Source organism: Caretta caretta, chromosome 6, assembly GCF_965140235.1.
Source record: "Caretta caretta isolate rCarCar2 chromosome 6, rCarCar1.hap1, whole genome shotgun sequence".
Classification (NCBI taxonomy): domain Eukaryota; kingdom Metazoa; phylum Chordata; order Testudines; family Cheloniidae; genus Caretta; species Caretta caretta.
In genome coordinates this window covers 122,061,596-122,089,286 of record NC_134211.1, presented here as the reverse complement: position 1 = coordinate 122,089,286, position 27,691 = coordinate 122,061,596, and the positions used below count along the sequence as shown (strand labels likewise).

At 42.6% G+C, this 27,691-nt stretch overlaps 1 protein-coding gene across 7 annotated transcripts in view; it reads left to right on the top strand.

The window, feature by feature from the left end:
- TMEM260 (transmembrane protein 260) overlaps positions 1-26,258 on the top strand; it is a 48,493-nt gene extending 22,235 nt beyond the window's left edge. For 4 of the 7 annotated variants that reach the window (XM_075129972.1, XM_048853049.2, XM_048853050.2 and 1 more), the window contains 13 exons: positions 4,393-4,570; positions 7,523-7,636; positions 10,218-10,397; positions 13,776-13,816; positions 14,845-14,928; positions 15,398-15,515; positions 15,920-16,092; positions 17,718-17,889; positions 19,810-19,958; positions 22,137-22,313; positions 23,474-23,527; positions 24,038-24,128; positions 25,231-26,258. In XM_075129972.1, the coding sequence (XP_074986073.1) occupies positions 4,393-4,570; positions 7,523-7,636; positions 10,218-10,397; positions 13,776-13,816; positions 14,845-14,928; positions 15,398-15,515; positions 15,920-16,092; positions 17,718-17,889; positions 19,810-19,958; positions 22,137-22,313; positions 23,474-23,527; positions 24,038-24,128; positions 25,231-25,503 (1,804 nt within the window). In that variant the 3' untranslated portion in view covers positions 25,504-26,258. Of the gene's footprint in view, positions 1-1,064; positions 1,259-4,392; positions 4,571-7,522; positions 7,637-10,217; positions 10,398-13,775; positions 13,817-14,844; positions 14,929-15,397; positions 15,516-15,919; positions 16,093-17,717; positions 17,890-19,809; positions 19,959-22,136; positions 22,314-23,473; positions 23,528-24,037; positions 24,129-25,230 lie in introns of those variants that run through there. The other 3 variants (XM_048853053.2, XM_075129973.1, XM_075129974.1) reach the window with 3 other exon arrangements.
- The last annotated feature ends 1,433 nt before the right edge of the window (positions 26,259-27,691 follow it).

Below are 27,691 nucleotides of genomic sequence, written 5' to 3'. Positions count from 1 at the left end.
TGAGATTCAACTATTGTGCACAGGGGACTTTTCTACATATTCAGAATAGATATTTTCTTCCTAGTTTGTAAGAGACAAGTAAAAAAATAGTTACCACAGTGACTGGGCTGGGCACTGTTCCACAGTAGTACAGACCTGGGTGTATATATGAGAATTTTATAGAAAGACATAACTGTCAGCATCAGATAAACAGTTCAGATAGCTTGTGCTGCACCTCCTGGCTACGTGAGATAGACTCAGCCAATCAAAGGACCCGAACAAACATCGTATGCAACAAACTGTGTGGCCAGTTCCAACCAACCCATCTTGAAATCTACACTGAATTTTCTGTGGCCAGGAAGACAATAAGTAAATGTGTCCACATTCATCTACTTATTTTCTAGTTAGTATGGATTCACCTTTCTTTTTCTTCAAGAACATCTTTGAGCTGCGTGGGAACATATTTAGAAGTGTCTTGCACATAGGAAGTTCAGCAGCTACTATTGCTGTTTCCCATCACTAAAATGGTTATAGTGATACTGACCTTCCTTCATGAAGTGCTGTGAGATCTAGATAAAAAGTGCTGTATCAGAGCTGAGCGTTATAATATTTTAAACCTGTAATTTTCAAAAGGGCCAGTGTCAAGCCTCCATCTCCATGGACTTTCACTGGGATTTGGGTGCCTGACTCCCTCAGGCCTCTGACAGTCTCAGCCTAATGTGATAAAACGTTCCTGCACTGCAGAGGTGGTGAAATGCAGTTCCAAAATGCCTGTGGAAGGAGCCAGGTTGAGCGTGCATCCACTCTAAGGAGGCGTGATTGCTATGCCCACATTCGTCAGTTGTGACAGGGTGACCTTGCACAATAGGGTCATGAATGGGTGAGTGCATTTAGCTAGTCGTCAGGGTTATTTCAGGACTTTGTGATTTCCGTTCCCGTTAGCTTCTACAGCCCAGAAAGAGCCTGCTTACGGGCTCTGCATCTCTCTTCCCGAGGCATGTATAACCCTCCATAGTCACGATCTGAGTTTAGTTTAAAAAACCACTGTCAAGGTGGGATTTTGAAATCTTATTTTTATGTTCTAGATCAGAGATTCTCAACCAGGGCTATGCGTACCCTAGGGGTACACAGAGATCTTCTGGGGGATACATCAACTCATCTGGATATTTGACTAGTTTTGCAACAGGATACATAAAAAGCACTAGCGAAGTCAGTACAAACTAACATTTCATACAGACAATGACTTGTTTATATTGCTCTGTATATTACACACTGAAATGTAAGTGCAATATTTATATTCCCATTTATTTTATTATTATGTGGTCAAAATGAGAAAGTCAGCAATTTTTCAGTAATAGTGTGCGGTGACACTTGTATTTTTATGTCTGATTTTTTAGGCAAGTGGTTTCTAAGTCAGATGAAACTTGGGGGTACACAGGACAAATCAGAAAGGGATACAGTAGTCTGGAAAGGTTCAGAGCCACTGTTTTAGAATATCCCCTTTGAAGCTTGAGGCCCAAATCTGTAGTGCTGAGGTTGTAAGCATGGCCCATGACTGGGGCTCTGCTGTGCAGCTGTGATACTCACAATAAAAGTGTTACTAGGTTGGCCCTTAAATGATTTTGAGTATTAAACAAAAAAAGCCCTGCATTTGGCACTTACAGTAAATACTTTGCATGGATTAGGTAGCATGTAAAATCTTCAGGAGCGCAAATACTATCAGTGAAGTTTGATCTAATTGTCAGGAGCCCAGCACAATGCCAGAAGGATTATGCAAGCTTCAGCCTTGTGCCAGTGTTTCTCAGTCCTGGGGTGTAAAACAACCTGCTGCCATTCCTGTTCTCTGCCTCTCTCAGTGGCCATGCCAGGTTGCATGGTAATGTTGTGATGGGGATATTGGGTCAGATCAAATTCACATTCCCCTGTGAGCTAAGCAAGGATTTGAATTCAGTTTGCATTGTCCCTTTGAGCCAGCTCTCTCCTCTTCCCACAAAATGTTACCAGTTGTTCCAATTGCAAACATTTCAAGCCTGATCCACTGAAAGCAGCGGGAGAGCTCCTGTTGATTGCAGTGGTTCAGGATCAAGGCCTTGTTGTACTATCCCTGCAAATCAAAATTATGGTAGTGTCTGATTTTGTTTCCCTACCAATTTCAGGAATCAATTTACTGGATAAGTTCATGGAAGTATCTTCTCTCAGGGAGGGGAGATCCTCCCTTCGGGAGCACATTTTATGATTAAATCTATTTTGGGACAAAATCTGGATTTTTTTCAAGTTTGTTTAACTGTGGAGTCTTGAGGTCTGGGGGAGAAGGAGGCAATTGTTAAATGAAACAAACAGATCTGGACTTTTCTGTGTTTCGATTTTGGATTCCATGCTGAAGAAAGGAGCTGTGAGGGCCCTTATTTATTTAAAACCCAATAAAAGAGTTACACAGTAAGTCAAAGCAACAACAGTGCTTCTCTTTCCCCCCCTCCAACCAATCAGCAGTGAGTAGATGATAATACCAAGCTCTTACGGCACATTTTATCCATGGGGCTGAAAGCACTTTACACAGGAGGTGACTATTGTTATCCCCATTTTTCTGATGGGGAAACTGAGGCACAGGTGGGGTGGGGTGATGTGACTTGCCCAAGGTCAGCCACCAAAACCAGTGGCAGAGTCAAGAATAGAGCCCAGGTCTCCTGAGTCCCTGTGCAGCGCTCTAGTCACTAGACCACACTGCCTCCCATCTTTTATTGGTCCATTGTGGCTTAAAGCTTCCACCCCAACTGTCTGAGCCTGCTCAAATCCTTTGGCTTTGCAGCGTTCGCTAAGGTTAATGGGTTTGGGCTGCTTCAGACCAGGGGAGGGAGAGCATCTCAGAGGAAAGAAGCCTGTGTAGAGAATGTTCTGCCAGCTGCTCCCTCTCTTTTATATCAGTGAGGGAACGGAGAGGGGGTGTCCCCCCACTCATCTCAATGTTACTATTTTAAAATAAATATTTAGGAAGCAAACATTGCGTCGATGCATTTCGCAGTCATTAACAAGCGAAACAATTGAGGTTGAATAACCAATGACTTGATTCAAGCCATGTCAGTATCAGAGGCTACAGTAGACCTTTAACAACAATGTACAGCTTGGTGAAATCTCTTTCTTTTGTTAACTTATCAAATGTTCCAAGTCCCCATCTCAAGGGACATGCAGAGAGTTTAAAAAACAAAATATAAGTGGGAGTGGCAGAGAGATGACAATCCCCCAAATAAACTAACAGCCGTCCTCTCTGACAGAATCCTGAGCAACGAGATGAGCATTACACTATGCTCTGAAAGGCAATAAACTCTGGCTTAGTCACACCAGCTCGGAAAGTGAATTTCTGGGACAAGAGTCTTCTCCTGAGAATGCCCTGCTGCTACCCCGTAAATCTTAGGGACTGTTAGCTTGAGTGCGTCACCCGACAACACTTTCATGATGACTCAGTGAGAGGCCAGGTCTCCCAGATAGCCAAATTCTGAATAGTTCAGGATTTTATAGATCAAATTAAATAACAAACTGGCCCAGGAATGGAGAGGAAGCCAGGGTACTTGTTGAAGAATTGACGGAATATGTTTCTTGGGGCTAAATACCATCTAATGGGCCTTCTGCAACAGCTGTAGTATCCAAGTGGTCTCGGAATGTAGCTTCATGGGAAGTGCATGCAGTAATCCAGTCTGGAAGTCAGAAAGGCAGTGGTTACTGTCGTGGGATCTTGGTTTGACAGAAAAGGTTGCAAACGTCCAAATGCTGGGTGCTTCGTGTGTTTGTGTTTGCTTCCTCATTGCGATTCACACTTGTTTCCTCTCTTTCCTGGCCACACTCCCAGCTCCAAAATACACTTTTCCTTCTTAGCGCCCTCAGTGTTTCATTTCCCACCCCCGCCCTACGAAACTAAAAGCTCCCCCATAGGAAAGCGTTATAATACCCACTGTCATGAATATCTATAATCCATTTTTTATCCAGCGTCTTGATGAATTTAAGACTGCACTGTCGCTCAAAAATCTTTCAGCTAAGAGTATCTGGTTGAAAGCATGACTCTCTGGCTTGGTGTGCCATGATCCACTATGTCATCTCTCATCAAGGTTTCCAAACTGACTCGAATACTAGAAGTTACCCTCTGTGCTTGAAAGAACTATTGTGTGTGGCATGCTGGCCATTGGTCATTGAGGGAAGTGCATTCACTATCTTGCATAGTGTACAGTATGGTTAATAACTGGCCTTCCTAAGTGAAATCTTGTGCAAGGAAATTATTATAAGCGACATATTAACCATATAATGTTTTGGAAGGGTGCTGGATGCCAGTCATAATTTCTGCTGCTACAGTATGTTTAAAGAAAAGGACAATGAAGTAGGCTCTTTTTGTTGGAAAAGAAGATTTCATGTTATCTGTGTTTGCAGGCTTTCTGGCTCATATGCTGGAGGAATCCTTGCTGCGGGGGTGTTTTCATTTTCTCGTCTAACATGGCAGTGGTCCATCACAGCAGAGGTTTTTAGCTTAAACAATCTGTTTGTGGGGCTGCTGATGATGCTTACTGTACATTTTGAGGAGGCAGCCACTGCGAAGGAGAGATCAAAGGTAACCTGTTTGGATCAAAGTGAATACTGATTTTAAATGTATTTGTTGTGTGTGTGGCTTGTTTGTTTTTAATAATTTTGGTTGGTTTAAAAATTAAGGGCCAAATCTTCAAAAGTGCTAAGCGTTTATTGTTCTGAATGGGAGGACTGGGTGCTGAGCACTTCTGAGACTCTGGCCACACTAGGTAGGTGCCAAGCTCCTAAAAATACGGCCGCTTACTAAGGGTCTAAGTTGGCATCATTGAGTGCTGTTCAGGAGGTGGGGTGGAAAATTATGATGAAAGAAAAAAATGGCTTTCATTGAAATTTTCTGCAGAAAAGTGCAACTTTTTGTCAAAACGCTGAAAAGTTTTTGGTTTTCAGGCTCTTATTTTTCAGTTAAAAGACTGTATTTTGGATGGAGACCAGGAACTTACCACAAAAATCCTTGTTTAGTTGAAAACCCAAAGTTCTATTGAAAGTCTGGATGGGAAATTTTGATCAGCCCTAGAGCTTTGAAAATCTCGCCCATAAATTTCACATTACATACTTCATAAAAATGGCACATTCAAGCAATTTTTAAAAATGGCACGTGTTTCTCTCCACTCTCCCTAAGCATGGGGACATCATATCTATTCTTCTTTATAAGCTCTCTTTTTATGACCACTGTAAATTCTCTGAAGACAATATTTTTTTAATAAAAGTAGCCCAGAATTTTTGAAGTTCAGACTAATTCTGTGCTGCTGTAATGGGTCTTCAAACCATACCTGTTCTCTGGTTCGCGACAGATGAGGGCTTTTTTATTTGGCATTAAACATCACGAAGAGCAATTGTTTTATTGGTTACTACCATTTCTGGATCGCTGACTGCTAAATTCCTCAATGATGTCATTTGACATTTTCAGAGCCGCCGAACGCAGTGGTTCTCAAACTTTTTTTTCCCTGCGGACCACTTGAAAATTGCTGAGGGTCTCAGCGGACCACTTAATGATCTTTCCAAATGTTGTTTGTACCGTTAGCTAACTATTGTAAAGTGCTTTGGATAAAAATGCAAAATAAAAAAAGTTAATAATAATGAACGTTTTTTGTTCTACGAATAAAAGCACACAACTCCTATTTTAATATCAGTAGTTTCTTACCTTTCTAATGCAATGGATGTGCCCTTTCAAAAGTGACTAATGGTTTTGGTGGCCTCAACTTTTGGGGTATCCTACTATGTACACCGGAAAGGGGGTTAGTATTTAGAAGGCAGGTGCTCAGCACTTCCTGGGACTTAGGCCCACCCATTTGACACCTCCAGCTCATCACCCAAAATCACTAGTGACTTCTGAAAAATGTGGTCTGGGTGTCCAAACCTGTTAAGCAGGTTTGAAAATGTCAGATGTATTAGTATTGCAATGATGAAAAAAAAATCCTTTGTTAATGGTGGAAATCATATTCAAAGGAAAATGCCAGACTATTGACAGAAACTCACATCTGTGCTGATATTATTTCATCACTCAGTGAAAGCAAACATTCGCATTGCGCATCTCTTCCATTTTAATGGACTATCAAAGAAAGCCATGCCATGGTTCCATTTTCAATGTTAAAAGTGCCTGAGTAGCAAGAGACGACAGTGCCTGACCCGTCAGAGGAGTGCGGAAGGGCAGATGATATAGGGCAGATCCTCATCTGGTAAATTGTTGTCGCACCATTAACTTCAGTGAATCTCTGATGGTTTTCACCAGCTGAGGATGCACCCCACTGAATAGAAGTAGGCTGGTGGTAGGCATATATTGCAGACAAAACGTAAGACAAAAAGACCAAAGGTGATGAGTAGACAATAAATTCAAATAACGGGAATGTTTATGGTTCATGGGGCAAAAATTAAAGGTGGTGACCCAATGCTCATATGAGGCTGCTGCTGAAACTCTCAAGTGTTTTGCCATTGATTTTAGTGGGGCATGTTTGGGGGCATGCAGAACACGTGATGTTCTGGCATGGGAGAAGGTCTTCTATCAGCAGGAGCTTGGGGTAGCCACGTAACAAAGTCGTGTAGTCGTAAGCAACCCCACTAAAATCTTGGGTCTAAGCTGTATGTGTTGGATGTGCTATTTTTTTTTATAGAAAAACTATTTTAGAAATGTTTTAATGCATTTTATTGGTACTGTCTTGAATTCTCTTAGCTCATGAAGCAAAGATGCTTAAATTTAAACTCTGATGCCAGCTGTGCACGCCTGAGAGGGAGAGAAAAAAATCATCACCAATAAATCTTTAAAACCACTGAAACAACCTAAAGTAGTTTCTCTGTCTGTAGTAAAATCATGATTTTAGAATCTGATTGCTGGGGAATATTCAGTACTATGAGCGATCTCCCTTTTCCAGCAGTGTAAAGTTCCCTTTCTAGCCCTCATGGGTTGTGAGATATTGGACCCCACACCTGTCACGAGTGCAGGACTGAATATTATTTATGCTGCGCCTCAGACCAATGTAATTTTAGGGGAAACTGCACGTTTGGGGGAAAGAAGGCAGGTTGTTAGAAGCTGCTGAGAGATTGGGGATGGTAGAAGCACTCCCAGTAGACAGTGGGTAGGTAAGGTGATCAGAGGTCCATGATACATGCAGTTAACCACATGGATCTGCAGCTTATCACTCTGGCTCTGCAATTTATCATATAGATATTACCATCATGTACATGGTATGACATAAATACTACCACCACATATCTGCGTATGCTGTCTACCTATATAGATATCAAGATATAACCATTGTAAAAAAACGGAGTCTGAAATAGTTCTTATAGATTTCCAGTAAAATAATTAGCTTACCTCTATCTAGACATACGTGATATTTTCTTTGTAAATATTTATTGAACATTACACACAAGGTAGCTGCCTTTCCATTGTAAGAATACCCCGCATAGCATTGATGCAGTTTCACTGTGTGTATATTTTGCAGATTTTTCAGAATAATTGTAAGTACTTTCTTCCTTGCAGATATCGAAAGTTGGTGCCTTTTGCTGTGGGCTTAGTTTGTGCAATCAGCACACCATAGTGCTTTATGTGTTGTGCATTGTACTATGGGTTCTGTTCCAACTTTTCAAAGGGAAGGTAGGTAACTTGTCTATTGCTGAGTTGAATATTAAAGAGTGTCGTTTTTCTAGTATACTCAAAGGGCAGATGGTAATTCTTCCGACACTGATTTTATATTGAAGTATGTGTGTATGGATGGCAACAGTTCATGATTAGCCTAAGCTAGTCAATCATGATCCACTGACAACGTAAAGTCACAATCCATCTGGCTGGCATCCCAGCCGAGGATTATGTCTTTGAAGGATTTTGAAGCTGTCAGTCACATGAGCATTCTCAGAGCCGTCCATTTCTATTGTAAACTCTTTGGGACAGGGACCCTGTCTTCTGACCATCTACAATGTAGCTAGAGCATTGTTAGTACTGTGATGAGCAGAGTGGTGGAAGTTCCGAGTGTGTGGAATTATGAGCATATTCTGTGTGTAAAATGACCTTCCTCAGACAGAAGAGTAGATAAAATTGATGGTGACTGTACTCCCTTGAGATCAGAGAAGTGTAGGAGCAGTCTGGCCCTCACAACTCAGAGCTCCTGGTGGCTGACGGTGGCATGGAAATCCTTTTAACCCACAGGACTAGTCTCCATGTACTGACTTTCTCCTGGTATTCACATCTCAGTATTGCACAACCTCTCTGCATACATATGGCATGGCTGGATCAGTCAGCACAGCAGTAAAATGGCTCCAGTCATTCCTCTCCAAAAGAACTCAACTTCAACATCTGTCTGAAACTGGTTGGAGAGGGGGATGAGATGCCATAGGCTCTGCTGTGAACAATACATCAGCAACACCATACTGCATATCTCATTTTCCACAAATGCAAACAGCACCATCTCAAGGATGCCACAAGGTCTGCAAAAGATCAGCTTTCAGATGAAAAGCATCTGGCTCAAACTCAACCTGGGCAAGACCAAAGTGATGCTTGTCTTAAAAACTAGTTGAAACACTGTCCTCTCCTTCCGTCAAAGTCCCCTGTTTGCCAAAGTTGTATAAAATCTCACGATTCTGTTAGACTCATGGTTAAGTATCGCTAATCAGGTAACATCAGTGGTGTTTTCCCACCTCCGGCTTGCTAGGAAACTTTGCACATTCCTCCTTGGTGAGGATCCAGCCAGAGATCAAACATTTCTCACTTCCAAACTAGATTGCTATAAATCATTGCCTCTGCCTGGATATGGATGGAATGCAGATGCTTCAGTTTGCACAAAATGTGGTGACCCACTTCAATAATAATAATTAATAATGCCCAGCTCCTACATAGCGCTTTTCGTCAGTAGGTCTCAAAGCACAATAAGAGGCAGATGTTGTGAGCACATCACTGCTGTGGCTTCAATCCTTCCACTGGCTCCCAGTTTGCTTCCATTGCCAGTTGAAGATCTTGATCCTGACCTTCAAAGCTGTCAACTGGTCAGGTCCTGACTGCATCAGTATCCATGACCCAATAAAACAGCTGTTCTTCTCTGGGACAAGGCAGCGTACTGAGCCCAGGGTGAAATGTATGGGATCTGGGGATAAGATGTTCTGGCTCCATGGGGCTATTTTCTAGAGGAATGATACAGAACCTGACTATATTCAGCACGTTTTGTGAAGTCCTTTTTGCCAAAATGTTTCCACCATAACTGGCATGATGACCATTTAATTTTATAATCAACATAATTCCCTAAGCAAAGCCTTTTTTTAAACCAGAGGTGGGTGAAGAATAGAAAGCTCCATGAATTCCAGTAGGGAGCTTGCCATGCAGATTCAATGTACCTCGGAAATGCTTTAGGTATCCTGGTGTTCCGGGCGACAGAAAACCCTATAATTGACAAGTTATTTGATATAGTAAAATGTCTTCCGAGATTGCTCCACCTCAGTCTTAAGGAACTTTAGCCACCAACTTTTAAACTACATTTCAGTATGTGGAAGGTTGTTTTAAACACTGTCTCTCCCAAATAAACTCAAATATGAAAGGAAGTATTTTTGTTTGACTAAAATGTAATAAATGACCCCCCCCCAAAAAAAGCAGTGTGAAATATTCAAGAGTGGGATTTTCAGAAGTGCTTAAAGAAATTAGGAGCAGCAGTCCATTTGAAAGTCTTGCATGCCTAACTCCCTTAGGCGTTTTCAAAATCCCACCCCTGAAGTTGAGTGACCCAGTTTAGCCGGTGTGATCATGATAAAGTAAATGGCAGAACGGACTCCTGATGATGATGTAAGCGGTTACATGGGAACAGCTTTTTTTTTTTTGCCAGATGGAATACCAGCCAACTCTTAATCACTGGAAAGTGGGTTATCTCAGCCTTGCAGTGCTTCAGCCATCTATGCATGTCATGACATGATTTAAATGTAAAAGATGCAATGCATATGATACTCATGAGTCCTAGCTAATATTATTTGCTTCACTTAAATTTCACCCTGCCATGCAAAGGAGATCAGTTTGATGCAGTTTCCTAGTAATCCACAAAATTGTAAGGTTTAACATAGCATTTTGTAGGGACTTACTATAAATTGAGAGATCAACTCTGTGTAAATATATTTGATGTTTTTCTTTATCTGTTCTTGAAGTTCCAGTGTGATTAAACTAAAATAAACATTGTTGTGCAATATGACACATTTTGGTGCAGGAATTGTCCTTTGGCCATTTGATGAAATTGGGCTTATGCTTCTTGGCTGGTTTGCTGCCTTATCTCTATCTGCCTGCATCGTCCTACCTAAATCAAGCACGTTGGACCTGGGGAGACCAGACGACTTTTCAAGGATTTTTGACCCACTTTCTCAGGGAAGAATATGGGACATTCAGTCTGGTAAATAGGGTCATTTTCTAAAAGAGAAAAGTTCTTGAAGTTATGCAACAGCAATGCCTTTGCATTCATTTAGGTCAGTGTCCTGTAGGAGAATTGATGTAAAATGTTAACCTTCTAGCACTTTATTCCTGAGCTTGTTTCTTGGGATCGCTAAGGTGGCTTGGAGAGTAGAAAAATAATTTAATCTACCTTCATGCTATTCGGGATACAGTTATTTATTGGAAAGTGTACAAGTACATTCAGTTGCTGTCCTGTTATCAGTGTGTATTGGCATGAAGAATAAACAATAGTTAAGAAAGGTTGAAAAGTAAATTTTAAATGACCCTGTCTTAAGTCAAATTACACAGCTTCAGTTGTGTTGGTTTTTAATTGTAAAACTTGGGGGAAATTTCAGCTGTTTAAAAAGTGTCACAAGCAGTTTTCATTCATTCATTTTATTTATAAAAGAATGTACTTCTAATGTATTTCTTAGTATAAATGTTACATAAAATGAAAGGAGTTTTTTGGTTCTTGACCTCTCCCCCAGTCTGAAACATTTTGACTGTGCCCCTCTTCCTGCAAATACAGGAGTTAGTTCATACTTGTCCCTGGAGCTTTGGGGCTTGGCCAGGCCCCTTTCATCCTTGCATCAGGTTCTCTGCCTCTGGCAGCAAGAAGAGAGCGGTTGGTTATCATCCCTGCATTCATGCCTCCTTCACAAAAGTAAATAGAGAAGAGTGGGAAACTAATGTCTCATTTGGCAAACTCCATAGGGTCCCAGAACCCAAAGATTCTGTGTAGAAAAGTCCAATGTGCACAGTAGCTTCATCACAGCTTTTTGGTACAAGCTCCATCCTTGCTATAAAGAATACCACTACAACCTTACCGAAGGGCAGTGTAGGTGCAGTGTTTCTGGCAAAGGCTGTAATGCTTGACGAATGTAGTTTATTCACCAGAGATCTTGCAGGTAGGAAGATAGAAGCTACCTTCAGAAGGGACTTGGAGGCTTCTTCAGCTTTCCCTCAGATCTACTCTGTCAACAACCATCTTCTGAAAATCAGGCCCCTTTAAGCCATCTCAAGTTGGACACCCAGGAATTGAGCCCCGGTCAACTTACCCCATGGCCTGCTCCTACACCACGGGTTACCTGCATCTGGCAGCTTAGCCTAGCCAAGATAGAATCCTCACCCAGGGTGATACATACTCTGGAAGCCTCCTTCAGGCCTCCCACCCCTTCATAGATGGCAAGAGACTGAACAAGATCCTCTTATTTATGTCAAGTTAGGAATAGCTGCCTTCATCCAGCAGGCCACAACAGTCAAGAACAAGGATATCAGAAAATTCTTGGATGTATCTATGTTTCCGAGAAGGGAACAGTACAACAGGCTGATGAATAAAACTATAATAGTTGTCTAGATTCTGAAACAAACCACGAGTGGGACATCTGTAACTTACTACTTGATACAGCAAGTACCAAATGGGAAGCCTGGTGTAAAACTGAACACAATGATGTGTTTTTAAAAAAAAATAAAACACATATTCCACAAAAAAAAGGAAAAAAAAACCCCCAAAACAGTGTTCCAGCTCTTCTGGGTTTCTTATGTTTCTCACATGATGGCCTAGTTTTGAACTTAAGACCCTCCCACATCTCAGCTCTGCACAATATCAAAACCGCAGGCACATCCAAGTGTCTGGTAGTCACCTGCTTGTTCAAGGCTACTGAAGGATAACGTGTATCCAGCCAAAAAGTCAGGCTTATTTTCCTGACCTGGGGCCAGATCACAGTGTTATGAGTTCTAGATAACACTCCTTTTGAGCTGATAGCATCCTTTTTCCTGTGGTTTCTCTCTGTAAAGATGTGCTCGCTCGTCATAATCATGTTGACAAAAAGATTCTCTAGAACCTCTGCTCTTGGAAAGCATGATCCTTGCTTGATTCCGTGATTCCGCAAGGGGTGAGGTCATTCTTCGGGCTCCAGTGTAATTTTTTTTACCAAGATAAACTCTTTCTTCCTTCATTTATCCCAAAGTCTCAACACTCAAACGAAAAAGCCTGGTAGATGAAAAAGGAGCTGCTACCATTTATCTAAGTAGAACTAGCCACTTCAGGAGAATGTCATCTTCATTCATTTTTTTTTTTTCCGTTTCAGTGTATGGGTCTGAAAACATGTAAATCCTCCATAGCTGGGTGGATCAAATGCTGAATCAATACATATTCAGCTGCATAGAAATTAGTTCTAGAAAGAGATTTAACCCATTCAGCACATTTCCACTGCATCACCCGGAGCAGGAAGGCCATCATCCCCCACAGAGAAAACCAACAAAGCTACCATGCACTCAACCACTAACACCTTTTATAAAACACTAGAGGCTTGATGTCCAGTCTTCAGCAGCAGCATCCTCCAGCAGGAAATCGTTCCAAGCAGAGATGCCAAAATAAATACTGCTAATTGTAGGGAAGAGGAGAATCTTTTTTCTGTCCTATTTATTTCTTCTTCTGTTAGCTTTTCCTCACTGCTCACGACATCCTGAATATCTCATATTAGGAGGGTGGGGATTGGGGTCTAGAATGGAAAGTCTGTTAGGTGGTTATTTCCTTTTTGGGACTGTTCTCTCCCCGACTGTACGTACGTAGGCGAGGTAGTTTCTGTTGGTACATCTGCACCTCTTCTCAGGTCCATGTATGTAGTTAATACAATTGAATAAAGTGCTTTTGTGAAGAGTTTACTCTTCTCTGCTGCTAAGAATCCCGGACTTCTGTGCAGCTTTGTACGGGGTGGCAGGAGGGAAGAAGGGGCATGGCCAAGCCCTCAGCACACGTGGACAAACACAAGCTGCTGCCAGTATTCAGGAAGAGAAGTGCAGCCCAAATATCTCAAATTGGGGGAGGTGTAAGTCCCAGAAAATAGATCATTTAGTAACAAATTTCCCATTTGAGCTGATATTTTTACTGTCTGTGAATGGCTTCTGTGTATTTTAAGACATGGGACAACACCCACGTACGACACAGACTGTCAGGACAGTCACAAAGCAGACCTAGGATGCAGTTAAGATTCTGCTAAGGTGTATAATATGTTTCTGAAAGGGTGGAAGAAACAGTAATGTTGTAGTATTTGAAATGAAGAAAGTTCTTATTGCATGCATGAAATACAGTACAATTTATAACTGGATGTCAAAAGGAATGTAAACTGCTGGAAGATTATATCACAGCAAAACTTCCACTAGAGTTTTGTCTTCAAAAATATAAGATCATCACTATTATTTGTATTATGGTCATGCCCAGAGGCTCCAGTTGGGGCCCCATTGTACTAAGCACTCTGCACCTACACAGTGAAAACACAGGCAGCATTGCAAACAGTGTACAGTCTAAGCATATGTTTTTTCTAACCTTTGTGTCTAGGCCAAATCAGAGACAGGATCCACTATGAGAGAGATGTTGCTGTGAGTAAAAACTTTAACGCACCCCGAAGTTGTGGGGTCATCCCTGTTCCCTCAATTATTCTTTGTAATAATTATTCCTTTCCTGAAGTGCTGAGTTTATGGACTTCATAGTTTGGGCAGGGGATGTCTAGAAAGCATGTGGCCATGTGGGCATGTGTGTCTAGGCCCAGCTTTGGCCCTGGGATGATGCACATGACAGCTGTTGACATTAATTCTCTATTAAATAAAAATACCAAAGGAAGAGGGTGGATGCCTACTCTGTGGGACGCTGGTATTTTTTCCTGCTGCCGAGCAGACGTGGTATATGCTGTGTAAGTCAGAAAGTGCTGTTCCAGAGCAGGAAGGGCTAAATTCCGTTTGCTTCACGCAGTCCAAGTATCTAGGCTGGGTGCTGGAGTGCCCTGCAAAGGGAGTAATTTTACCACCAGCCTCTGCAATGGCAGGAGAGCTATTTCTCTGGCAGCTACTTCAGCTTGAGGGCTCCAGTAACCTGTGGTTGCTGCACCCACCCATCCCAGGTAAGAAGAGCTCATCGCTACAATGCGCAAATCACGATTCCGCCACTCACCAGTCGCCGTCATCAAGAGCAGGGCAGCTAGTTGAGAGCTAGAGCAGGCTTAGCCCAGAGTAGCTTTGGTGTCAGCCAGCCATAAGGAACTGAGCTTTGTTCTGATTTGCCTTCCTCTGTAGTGAGGAGATGGTGGTGCGAGAGGTTAAAGGCACTCTTCTGCATTTTTGAGACGCACCCAGACAAATGGATGGGCACTGCGCTGTATAATGAAATGAATCAGAGAAGGGCAGGAAACGACAGTGTTTCTCCTTTTCTCTCCGTCCCCCGATGGTGGGATGCGTCAACTGAAATGATGTTCGTTCCACTTTTTGAAATACAAAACATCTTGGTTGCAATTTCATACAGCTGTATCACAGCGCAACAGGAATCCATGACACTGTGCTTATGCTGTATTGTCACCGATATTTTGTGCCAACTGTGATTTGGGGGGATGAAATAACCATTGATTTCTCCATAGTTCGCAGGTAACACACATGAAAACAGAACTTTCCTTTACTGTCCCAGCCCTTGCGATTGTGGCGTGGCTACGTACAGGAATGCAGTAAGTCAGAGTGAATATGCTCTATTCTGTCTTTGGTTATCAGCTGAATGATAGTTTAGAGTAACATTTTTCAGCACTGTGCCAGTACCGACCATTTTTAATTACAGTGCCCACTTTCAGAGAATCTGCTGCTGCTGTGCCTTAATTAGACAAACTTTACTTGTTGCTGATGACCTAGTGATTCTTCTAAATTAAACTTAGTGTTTAATGTGTAGCTCTGGAATCCTTCCATTGGTGGTGCACTTTGAAAAGAGAGAACTTTTATCTTTAGTAATAAAAGAGAATCATAGGACTGGAAGGGATCTCGAGAGGTCATCTAGTCCAGTCCCCTGCACTCATGGCAGGACTGAGTTTATCTAGAGGCCAATTCATTGTCTTAAATATACATATATTGCTTTTTCAAGATAAGTATTACTTTTCTGTTCTCCTTTTAATCATTTTCAGTGGAATGCTATGTTGTTTCTTTTAGGGCTAAGCAGGAGAAGTCTTCAATGATATGCCTATTTACTGGAATGCTCTGCATTTATTCGTTATTCTTTGCTTGGAGGGCAAATTTGGATATTACAAAACCACTTTTTATGGGTGTGGTAAGTTTTGTGTTATATTAATTTTATAAAGAGGCACCTATCATGTTCAGTGGGCTACCCTTATCTATCTTTATTTCACCAGAGGGTGCAGGTCTAGACAGTGCCACATAAAACTTAGTAAGAAATACAAATAAGTAGTGTACTTTCTTATAAAATGTGTGAAATATGAAGAGGTTGTTGTCTAGAAATGTATGTTTGAAGCGGGGTGACCTGTATTTAAATAAAAAGTCCCTGTTTGTTGTTCCTCTTCCTTAATCTCTGTCTGCCCTTTATCTGTGAGCACCTCCAAGCAGAGACTATCCTGTCTGGGAACTTGGAAAGTGCTGTGAGCTCTGCCACATACAAGTAAATAATAACGACATGCCTGTCAGCTGGGTCCATTCTCGCTGTGTTTTGAGCCGTAGGTGGAACGATTTTGGATGCAGAGCAATGCAGTGATTGCTGTTCTAGCGGGACTAGGACTGGCCTCTCTTGTCTCCGTCGGAAATACAGGGCTTGAGAACAACCGTGTGCTGCAGTGCGTGGAGTGGCTTTCCGCCGCTGCTCTTGTTACTAGTCAAATTTATGCCAATTACAGGTAACAAATACCCCAGAAATACTTCTTGACGGGACCTCGTGGCCCTGTTACCGCATGCGTCTCGGATTTGTAGTGGCCCTAACCATACTGCTCAATTCTCAAATGCTTATCAAACTTTAAAAGGCCAATTTTTGGCAATGGGGTGGAGGAATTGGGGTGATTCCTTGGATGGACTCAGAGGGCGTACAAAGGCAGTAAAAGGCCTGGGGGCTGTTTTCTTTGCTGGCTTTGGGGAAGGAAGGTCGCAGATCAAAGGCCACATCCAGAGATGGGTTTGGAGACAGTGCTGTCCAGGGCCTTTTTGGCAGTGTCTTGAAGACCTTCTGACATGCAAGTGCTGTTTTGCCTCCTACTCATCCTAGAGAAGCACCATTCTGTCCTGCAGGCCCTCTCCCCAGCACCCAAGTCCCTGGAGCCACCACCCAAAGTGGCCTCAGGTTATTTCCATAATCGGGTTTTGTTGATGCCATCTTTCTGAACCATGCAAGGGAGTGCCGTCCAACTGTGTTGGTATCACCCTTTCCATCCTTCTGCACTGCCCCTCTGTCCTATGCTTTGATCTCCCTTTATGGCAAGAAAACAAATCCCCTGCTTCTAGTGTTCCAACCTGACTGCTGAAGCCATCTGGAATATAATCTGCTCCATCGCCTGCCCTTACTCCTTCTCTGGGACCAGAGGTGGCACTCTGGACCAGGGAGCTGGGGCTCCTGGAGCGTCAGAAGGAAAACATGGAGGCGAATTAAATTGTTTTCAAACAAAGCAATACATTTGCATTTTATTTCAATAAGAGGGTTACGCATTTCAGTTGGCCAGAACAGCCACCTAGACCTTCCGCTGCTCTACTCTGGCTTTCCACATGCCTTGCCTGCCTCTCTGGGTACTTTTGGGGAGTTAAGGTCTCCCCAGAGCCCTGTTCTATGGCCAAGCCAAAGATTCTCCAGCTTGGGTATGAACTAATTTCTGGTGGCTGCATGCTGAAGGAGAAAGGTTGCAAGAGCCAGAAGCAGTGAAGTGTGGGAAGTGGAGAATTCATGAGTTCCTTCCCCATAGGCAGCTCCTCAACTTACTACTGGCCTCCGAGGCATCTCGGCCTGTGCTCTAAAGTCATTCAACAGCCTATCCCAGAGCCTGTGACTGTGTGGGGTCTATGCAGTTTGGAAAACCACAGACATTTTGAGTTGGAGCTACCTATTAATGTTTGTTTGTTTTAAAATGAACCACCTCCTCAGCTGGTGTAAATCTGCCCCTCTCCGGCTGACTTTATATTCCCATGCTGAGATTCTCAATACACTGAGGTATTTTTTAAAGCGAGAAAAATGGTTTTTAATTGACACTATCAGACATTTCATTGTACTGGCACTTGCAGCTAAAACTAATAAACGCTGGTATGGGTTATATGGTTATGTGACCTTGATCAAGTCACTTCAACTTTTGTGTCTCATTTTCCCCATCTGTAAAATGGGGATTGTGATAGTCATAAAAGGCTTTGAGATCTATGGGTGAAAAATACTATTGAATAGCTAGCCGGTATCATTTATATTTCTGACTGCCTATCAAATAAAATTGTTTAAAGCCCCCATCAATGTCTATTCTAAGATGTTTATATTTTGATCTCTTCTGTTAAGCATTTGTGACCAAAGCCGCAATTACGTTGTCGATAAATTTGCAAGGAACCTTTTGTCCTCCATGCCACCTGATGCAATAATCTTGCTCAGAGGAGACCTACCAGGGAATTCTCTTCGTTACCTTCATTATTGTGAGGGAATGAGGCCTGATGTCACATTAGTGGATCAGGAGGTAGGTAAATACATAGGAGGCAATCCAAAACTTTGTCATAGAAAACAAATGCAGGTTCAGCTTTTCACTTTTTCCTTATGTTTCATTTTTCTGATTTATAACGTTGTTTTATAAATAGTCTCCTGCCGTTCAGGGTCTAGTTGAAGTTTCCAAGTTCTGAGACTTGAAGCGACTGGGCTTGACTCAGAAGACGTGTTCAAACCATGAGGGCCCATTTTCTCTGTTGCAAGGTTGTGCCTCCAGCACTCCTCCAGAGTGGCACGAAGTTTCGCTTGAACTTTATCGCTCGTGCTTTTGGCTTAGAGTGGAGCATGTATGCCAACAAGAGGGTACCACAATAGCCAGTGGGTGTGAGGAAGAAGTGAAGAAGAATATGGCAAATCTGTAAATGTAAAAGAAAAGTGTTTTTTCACCTGTCAATATGGAGATACCGGTAACAGTGTGTGTGTTTATGCAATGGCCCATGAGGTTTCCACATGGTTAGCCATGTGACTTTAATTAAAAAGATACATTTTCTCAAGGTAACAAGCCCTCCAGTGTGAGGTTTCCCCTTGGGACTAGCTGCAAGTAACTTTCAAACACTGATCAGGGGTTGCACAGTTTGTAGAGGAATGACAGAAAGGCCCCCAAAGAAAGTAGCCACAATCCACGACCATGGGTCACTTACTTTTGTGACAAGAGTTTGGGGCTATTCTGATGAGGCAGGTGAAGTGCTCAATGAGATGTTCTCAAATGCAGATTCTTGAGAGCAGCCATGGCAATTGGCCCTCTCACAGAGGGGTTCTGACCCAGCACCCGCAATGGAGCTCTGCCATTGAATGGGAAGCTTCATCATTTATTGCAAAAGATTGCTTCCTCCTTTCCCCGACGCTTGTGCCCAATCTGTCTTCCCTGGTGTGAGATTGTACCTCTTGCCGCATGCCTCTTTTGCCATTCCTGCCCCCTCCAGCCCCCCTTCTTCCACCTACCAGTTTCCCGGGAGGAGAGCTCTCAGAAGGACATCATCATACCCCTTCCTTGAAGAAGAGGAAGAGCTCAGTCAGAGGCAGATGCAGTGATGGGACACTGATCAGTGCTTCTACCTCCGGTGCTCTCTTCTCAGCACCACAGACAACAGGAGGTGGAGGGGGAATAGGCTGCTCAAGTAATCGATAACTGAAAATATTTGGATGTCACTTACAGCCAATATTTGTGCTGTTTGGGAAGTTAGTGGACCTGAAGCCTCTTGTGACTGGCCAGCAAAGAGAGAGACTCCCGTGGGTGCAGAAAGGCACCTGGAAAATGTTAAAAGGAGGAGCAAGTCTGTCAGCTGTCCCCACAAGGCATTGCAAGAAGGGAGCAGGTCCCTGGCCCCCACCCCAAGCAAGATGCTGACCATAGTATGCCAGTGATGGGGTTTGGCATTTTGTACAATGTTGTGGCTCTTTTCCTGCACTCTGTGTCCTTTTGCTGTCTTGTGAGTGAGATTTTCCAGGCTCCTAGTTGTACAGTTTTTATACCGCTGCCTTAACGAGTCCTTTTATGATTATATCTATGGTATGTTTGCAGGGTTTATTTCATTCCCCTTGTAGCCCTAGAAGCAGGAAAGAATTATTTAACATGGAAAAGGAGATCGCTTATTTCACTTTGTCACAAATGAGCACTGAAACCTTGAATGTGTAAAATGATCTATTTTGCAAGGTTTTTTGATTTGCCTGCAAAACCAAAATACGCTGCCTAATGTTTAACCAAACTTTAGCCTCTTTGCACATCTCTAGTCAGTGGATACATTTACACATGCAGAGAGGTTTTTCTAGACTCTCTTGAGCCAAATTTTTTTTTTTAATCTGTGCAAACTTACATTTTTTTGTGTATGTGCGGGTGGGGAATTTTGTCTTAAAGTTTAGATCATTTTAATATTTTCTTTATCTTTTGTGGTAGATGATGACTTATGAGTGGTATTTACCAAAGATGTCTAAGCATTTGCCAGGCATCTCTTTTCCTGGGAGGCGGTGGAATCCTGTGGAAGGCATATTACCCGACGGAGCGCTCACGTTTAATCTCCATCATTTTCTCAAAGTAAATAAACAGTAAGCATTTCTTTCCTAAAACCTTTAAGCTTTTTTCCTAAAATTGTTTACATAGCAGCAGCTATTACGTTCCAAAAGACCACTTCTCTACACTGACTTCCCCCACTGATTTAATTGAATGTCTAGGCCGAAGTAACACTGTCCAGCTATAAACTTTATTGTTCAGGAGGAAAAATAAAAGGTGATTAATAAAGACTGCTCATAAGATCTTGGCACAATTCAGTTAAAAAAAAGCAAAGCTCCTACATACTTGAAATCACCACGGGTGGAGAGAAAACTGTTGTCGTTTCCCCTTCATGACACTGCAGCCATCTTAGTAGTATAGAATGAAGGTACTCCAGGAATAAACATTGTACAAAAATAGCCTAGTAAGAGCAAAGAAAGGATTAAACACTCACATGAATAAGAATAGCATCCACATTTTGACTAGCCAGGAGAAACATGGCAAGGGCTTCAAGGCATAAGACAATTATCAGGTGTGGTCAGGAAGAAATGTGTTTCCATTCCATGGTGTGATGGTTCCCAGTTGGCCATGTGCACTGGAGGGGTCTCCTTACCTCACTCTGAAGCATCCAGTATTAGCCATTCCAGAGGTGCAATATTGGATGGAACATTAGACTAATCCACAGAAACTCAAGTTAAATGGCCGTGATGGGCGTGTAACACAGCAGTGGTTTCGATATTCAAAGCCCAGCAAGTCAAATGCTGTGCACATTAGGTGTGCACCTAATGAATAAAGATTGTGACACACACACCTGGGTGACCGTTGTGTAAGGGTAGGCAATATAGTGCTGAATGTGCAATTGCCAGGTCTCCTAGCTGCAGTTCTCGAGGACAGAGCTGTGTGGTCTGGACACAGGACCGGGACCCGGAACTCCTGAGTTCTGATTTCAGTCCTGACAAAGGCTACGTCTGCAGTTCTGAGCAAGCCAGTTAATGCTGTTTCATAACACCAAAGTTCTAATAGTTTTGTTCTGCATTAATTGATAGGGATAGAAAGCCTTGCCTAAGATATTGGTCTGGCAATTTTCCCTTTTTTAATATTGTAAGTAAGTATTTTAACAGTTGACCTCTGGAAAAAAACTGTTTCTGCGTGTGTGTGTGTCTGCATCTGTGTGTTTTCAGGCTTAGATACTCTCCTTTCAGCCTGACTGGGTCAGCTGTAGAGCTCACAGACTGCAAGATAACTTCCAGTTTACTATCCGGTGCCCAGTGGGAGGGGTGCTAGAAATACCTTAATAGATTCAATGGAATGGAAGGAGGGGAGGTGGATTACGCAGCACTGGCAGGTACACCTACACGCAGCTGCATGGGGAGAAGGCGGAGTCATTGCCTACGCTTTGGCATAGAAAGGGTTACATTCACTCTGCCCTGGGCAGCCCCTTCCCTGAGTGCGCCCTCTGTTGCCGCAACCTCAGCAGACAGAGTGTGTGTGTGTGTGTGTGTTGGGCTCCCTTCTGCCCCACATCAGTTCTTCTAGGGGGGATGTTGTTCCTGTAGACTCCTCCCTCCTTCGTTAGCCCCCCAGGAACACCTGAGGAGGAGACAGACCAAGGTATTGCTCCACTGAGTGGAAGTCCTGCAGCTACTGCAGCCTGTCTCTCTATGTGCTAGTGTACACCTGCCCGACCCCCGCCTGGAAACTGAATAAGGAGCCCCCTCCACCAACACAAGCCAGGGGAACAGGGGTTCCCCCCTCCTCGCTCTCGCACACACCTGTTAGTCGAGTCCTGCCCATTTCAAGACTGTCAGGGAGACCCATCCCTGCAACTGATCACCCAGCCCACCACCGGCAGGGCCCGTTCTCCCACCTGCCCAGCCTGGAGGTCAGCAGATGACCTGTTTGTCACTGCGGCTGCCAACAGGAGCCTCAGGACAAAACCATCTGCCGCTGGCGCCATGGCTGCTGCAGATGCGAATGGCCGCCAGGCAGGGGAGCCATTATCTGCTGGGATGTTGCAACAGTCCCCCCTCCTTGTCAGTCCCAAGTAGCACATACTCACTGAAGTTCTTTCAGATCTTCAGATCTTCTCCCGGTTCATTGCCTGCGCCTTATCCCAGATGCCGTGCTTTGTACTGGGCGACGCTCGGGAGGAGCTGTTTTCCGCTGTAGTGGTGAGCAATGCAGTGAACGCTGGAAGCGTTTACAAATAACGGAGTCTCTCTGTTTGTTGACAGTAAGGAAGCATTTGCCTGCATAGGACTTAACGAAGGGGACTCAACTTGGAGAAGAAGCCATTCACTTTGGCCATGGGGTTCCTGTGACAAATTGGTTTCTTCAGGAACGGTTTTTAACCCAGGAGAGTGGATACATCTTACAAGGAACATCTATAACTGGACTGAAGACTATGGAAGGTATGAAGCGCGACTGTTTCAAATCTTATTTGTCTGTCTTGGCCTCGTAAATCATGAGGACTCTGTGCTGTGTCTTCCTGTTTAATTAGTCTTCTGCCACCAGCATAAACAGTGGGGGAGCTGTGTGCTGCAGTGTTAATTCTCGTAGCTGTTCACCTTCAGAGAGGCTCAAACACTGATGCTGTCACAAGTGAAAATTGGTGTAGAGGTGTCATCACAGTCTTCCTCCACCATGGTGAGTGTGGCACCACTCCCCAGGATGGATAGTGTCTGTAGGAGAGAGGCTTGGGAATGGGCTAGTGAGGATCTTTAGGACTGGTGGGGTATTTCATAACTGTAGATTTGTTGGCACGTCAAGTCGAAATTATGGGGCAGCCACACAGCTGGGTAGGGGCTCTTATAAAGAGCCATCTCACTCCTTTTCCGGTTGTAGTCAGTGCTGTGATCCCTTGTCTTCAAGAGCACAAAGGCCCCTAGTCACTAGAGCACTTAAATGCATGTCCTTAAGTCCATCTCTATTCAGTGGATCACTTAAGCACATGTTTGAATCCCAGTGAAGTCAATGGCATTTAAACATATGCTTAAGTGCTGTGCTGAATTGCAACTTCTGTTCCCCAATTTAATAATAAAATAATTGTGGTTTTTTTTAAAGTGTAAAATTATAATCTCCGTAGTTCCTGCTTATATTACTCTTTCATGCCCGCAGTGTTAAAAATATGAGACACAGGCCAGTTTGGTGACTCACTGGGCTCAGATCTTCTTTTCCCTGTTCACAGGGACCAAGAGTATTAAGGACATCACTTATCTAACTCCCAAAGCGTCACAAACAGAGCTACAAAGGGTGCTTATATCAGGCTGCCCAGGCTGAGAATAGTCAGGGCGCTGTGAGACGTGTAAAAGGAGCAGCAAGAGATTATATCTAGCGAGAAAAATAAGGTTTATCCAGGAGCAGGTTCATTCTGCATTCCTTGCTGCCGTGCCCTAGACTTCATGGCCTCGTTCCTTCTGCCTAGGTGAGGTATAATCTGAGAAGTTGGAGGGGAAGGGGTTTTGTCATAGAGCGCAAGATGATCGTGCAGTGGGTGATATGCCTGGAGTCCAATGGATGAAACGCAGTGCTGTAGGCAGCGAGGTTGAATTTCACTTTAATTATTTTTTAGGTTTGATCCATCTTCCTGGGAAGCTGTAGCAAATGAAGAGATGTGGCAAGCCAGGTGAGGTTCCCTTCACTTCCCAGCAACCCATGGCTAATGGTTTCAATTTGTTGCCGTGAAACGCATGTCAAAGTGGGTGCTGTAATAACGGGTGTTGCTTTGCCGCGAAGTGAAGTATTTCCCCCTCAGAAAAAAATAAATGTCTAGAGGAAGACTTGCTTATAAGGAAAATTCCCTGCATCCTATGGATTGTACATCAGCTTGATGAAATGGTTAGAACTGAGTGAATTCTGTTGCGGGGTCCTGCAGAAATGTCGATTTTGCTGTAAATGTCTCGATGAAGGAGAGGATAGTTTGGAGATAGAGTGAGGAAATATATTTGTGTCAAATGTAATCCACAGCAGACTTTCAAGTGGAGGAGAGGTGGGCTTTCATATACAATTATAAGGGGATTTTGTGGATGCATCTTCCATAAGATAATATTGAAGGTTTTGCCTATTAATGTGAAGTGATCTAGTTGTATTTAAAAATTATTATAATTGTCGTGATGGAGTTTATTCTGTTTTCTAGGATGAAAACAGCCTTCTTTATTTTTGACCTTGCAGAAACTGCTAGCGTGTCTGCAGATATAAAATCCCAACTTTATACATTTGCATACAATGTAGGTAACTTTTTGTCACCTTTTTTTTTCCTTTTGTTGTTGTTGTCGGCGAGCTATCTCTAGTGCTGTGTTAGTGCCCAGGGCACATACACATAGCTAGATAGCATGAGTGCTGGATGTGTTCTTGTTCATCCAATCCAAGTATATAGCAAATTAAAAGGGGATTGTTCAGAGATTTTATCCATTCCTGTTTCCCGCTTTAAAGGCCTGCCCCCAAACAATTGCAGCAGCATGTCTGGATGGTCATTCAGTTAGCAAATAAAGGTGACGCTCAAAACATCTTCTCTCTAGCTAGCACCTTGTTTTGTCGCATTATGTACTCCTAACCCATGCCAATTGAGCACTGAAGTTCCCTGTGCACACTAGTCCCCATGTCTATGCACAGCTGTGCCAGCATATATAAAATTCTAAAATCTTCGTTCTGGAAATAAGTTGTGCTGTACTTCACACTACTAGAAATATTAGCTGTGACCTCATCAGTGGCTCATTGGTAGTACCTTATTGGTAACGGTATTAAGTGATGCACAGTCACAAAACTAATAATCTCCGTTGGTAGAGATGAGGAACGTCTTAACCCAAGAGATGAACTATGAATAGTTTTCTTTAAATTGTTCCCTGCTGTGTAACATTTTAGAGTTTGAGTCATCCCCTTGTCAGGCAGATTCCTAAGCATGTGCCTAACTTTGGAGCATGTGAATGGTCCCATTGAAGTCAATGGACTGCTTAAGTCCTGTTTAAGATGTCCTGACCTTCTGAACTATTGGTAAATGTCTTTCCATGCATTACAGCAGAATCTCTTTTCCATAGTGTAACAACTCTCTCAGGGAAGTATATTATGTCAGGGGATGGGGTTATATCATTCATTTGCAGCATTCTAAAAAAAACATAGCAGTTCTAGTAAATGACATATTTTTGCCACCCAATGATATTCCAACTCATACTTCTCTGCATTACTACTAGATTGATTTCACAGACATGCCATTCTAGATTGTGGCCACCAAAATGATGTTGATCTTGTCTGTTTTCTTAACACTGTAAAATTCTGAAAAAGCCACTAGAGAGAGAAATGTGTGTGCGCTTCATATTTTATTTATTTTTACAGTTGTACAAGGAAATCATCAATTCACACAAAAAACATCCAGTCAATTGGCATAAAAACTATGCAATAGCTTGCGAAAGGATGCTGCGTCTGCATAAGGTGGATGTGGACCCTGAAGTGTTGTTATCTGAAACTGTTAAACATTTCCTCCTCTATACGGCGAAAGCAGAGGATGATCCCCAACGAGCCGATATTTTGCAGGCTGTAAAACACCTGAAGAAAGAGCTGCAGGGGCTGAGAAAAATGAAAAAAGATCTGAAGCAGCTGGCTGTATAGAACCCGTTTGTGGACCTGCTTTCTGAAGTGTTAAAATTCTGAAGTCGGGAGGTAAAATTTAATCTGTTAGTTAACAACATGAGAAGGTTTTTTAAATACGACAGACATGATAGCAGAAGGAAATCAAGTGGCCTCCTGGATGGAAATGTAGCACTGTTCTTTCTTTTGGTTGTCGCCGGATGAAGAGTTCTGGTAGCCAGCGCGCCCTTCACATTGATTTGTGTAGAAAAAAATTTGTTACCAAATTAAGCACTGTGTTTAAAAAAAAAAAAAAAAAGTGAGGAAATCCAAAATACTGTGCGTGCAGATACGTCCATTGATTTTATTTGATATGTATAATTACTTCATAAATATATGAAATCCATTTCCTACTAAAAGTTCTTTCTGTTGTCGAGTTTCAGCTGTGTAAAATATCTCTATTTTGTTTATCTTTGTGCACAGTATTATACACTTCCATTAGAGAAAGAGTGCGTGTGGGTGTCTGGGATATAGGATCATTATTCATAGTGGGTGAAGCCATGATTGGGTTACACAAGTTATCCAGAAAGAGTGCTGGTAAAACCTTTACACCTCACTACTCTCTCACACATCCTGTAGATGTCACAGATGCTACAAAAAATAGTTTTAGGAATGTTTTAGAGCATTTTATCTGAACTATTTTTCGTCTTTCCTATGGAGCTAAGTGAGTTGGTTACCATGAATTGAACTGTGTCAGGCTCAAGGGACGAATAAAATTGTCTAAGAATGACCTAAAATAGCTGGTCTGTATTTTATTTTGTTACTGATATTTATTCCTTTTTATTTGGTCCTTCAAGGGCTAAAACTGAGTGCTGGGCCCCCACTGGCAAGGTAGGAATTTTACCTTCCCAGTGATTATAACGTTCCCGTTTCTAGCCTTGCAGGCCCTTGAGATATTTTTAGATTTAGAGAAGCTGTCGCTGGCCCACGACGGAATCTTGGTGGAGGTAATTTTTGGGGAGAAAGAGGAAACATTTATATGGCAGGTTGATATTTTTTTCTTCTTCTTTTCAATTACCACTGATCAAAGCTACTTTGAGGTTTGGAACCTTAGAAGAAGTGGAGATTGTATAGTGAGCAGAGTGCAGGAGAAATGGTCAAAGGTGCACCATATGTTTATCACATGGCTCTGCAATTTATTATATGGATTTCCGCCCCATATATATATATCTGTCTGTGCATATGTGATTCTGGACTGTTACTCCACTTACGAACTCTGATATTTCTCAGATATTCTTCATGTGTTGGTCTGTGTTTTTAAATGTAACAGATTCATTCCGTTCCATAAAGGCTTAAATGGACACTGAGTACTTAAAGATCACACTTCTGTCTGAAAGTTCTTACCCTCCAGTTGTTACGTTACAATATTAGAGAAAAATATTTTCCTCTCTTTCTTTCCATTTTGGTCACTGTGTACATTTGGCAGCACGTTTTGAATAGTCAGTTGCTCAATGTTTGAGGTGGGGGATTTGCAAACACTGAGAAGAATGGGAACATGTGGTTATAAAATCAGAAAAATTGCCAGCGTGACTCAGAGCTTGTCTACACGAAAACTTAGTTGTGAGCAAGTTGGGGTGCTAAATGCACTAAGCGCATGTACCAAGTGTCCGGGTGGACCCTGCTGCTGCGCACTAAAAATTTCCTTTGATCTGTGTTCCCTTTGTTCCGCATTGATCTACCTCACTTTGAAATGAGAGGTGGGAGCTTTTAGCATATGACAGACACTGAGTGCATGACGGGCTAGCATGGGGTGGATTTATACCTCAGCTTGCCGTGAGCTAAGGCTGCATGTAGAAGTCCTCAGGTGTGCTTTTAACTCATTGTTTTGCAATTGACTAGATTTCAGGTTGATAGTACCCTTCCATTTTGTCAATTACTGTATAAGTAAAGCATTCATATAAAACTACAGTATATCATACATCCCTACATACCAGCCTTTTAAAATAAGCATTCTTCTCCCTTCTCTTGATCCGTCCTTCAGCACAATGGATGACATTAGAAACTGTGGTTTTTTGACTGCTTTTGTTCCCTATATTATTCACAATCCATTCAGGCAAATATAGTTAGGCAATTTCTATCTTGATTTGATGCCCAGTCTTAGCTGTATAGCCCTGAAATAATTTGAAGCCTTTGTGGATTCTAATGCCTACTTGGGAAAAAGCAGAGCCAC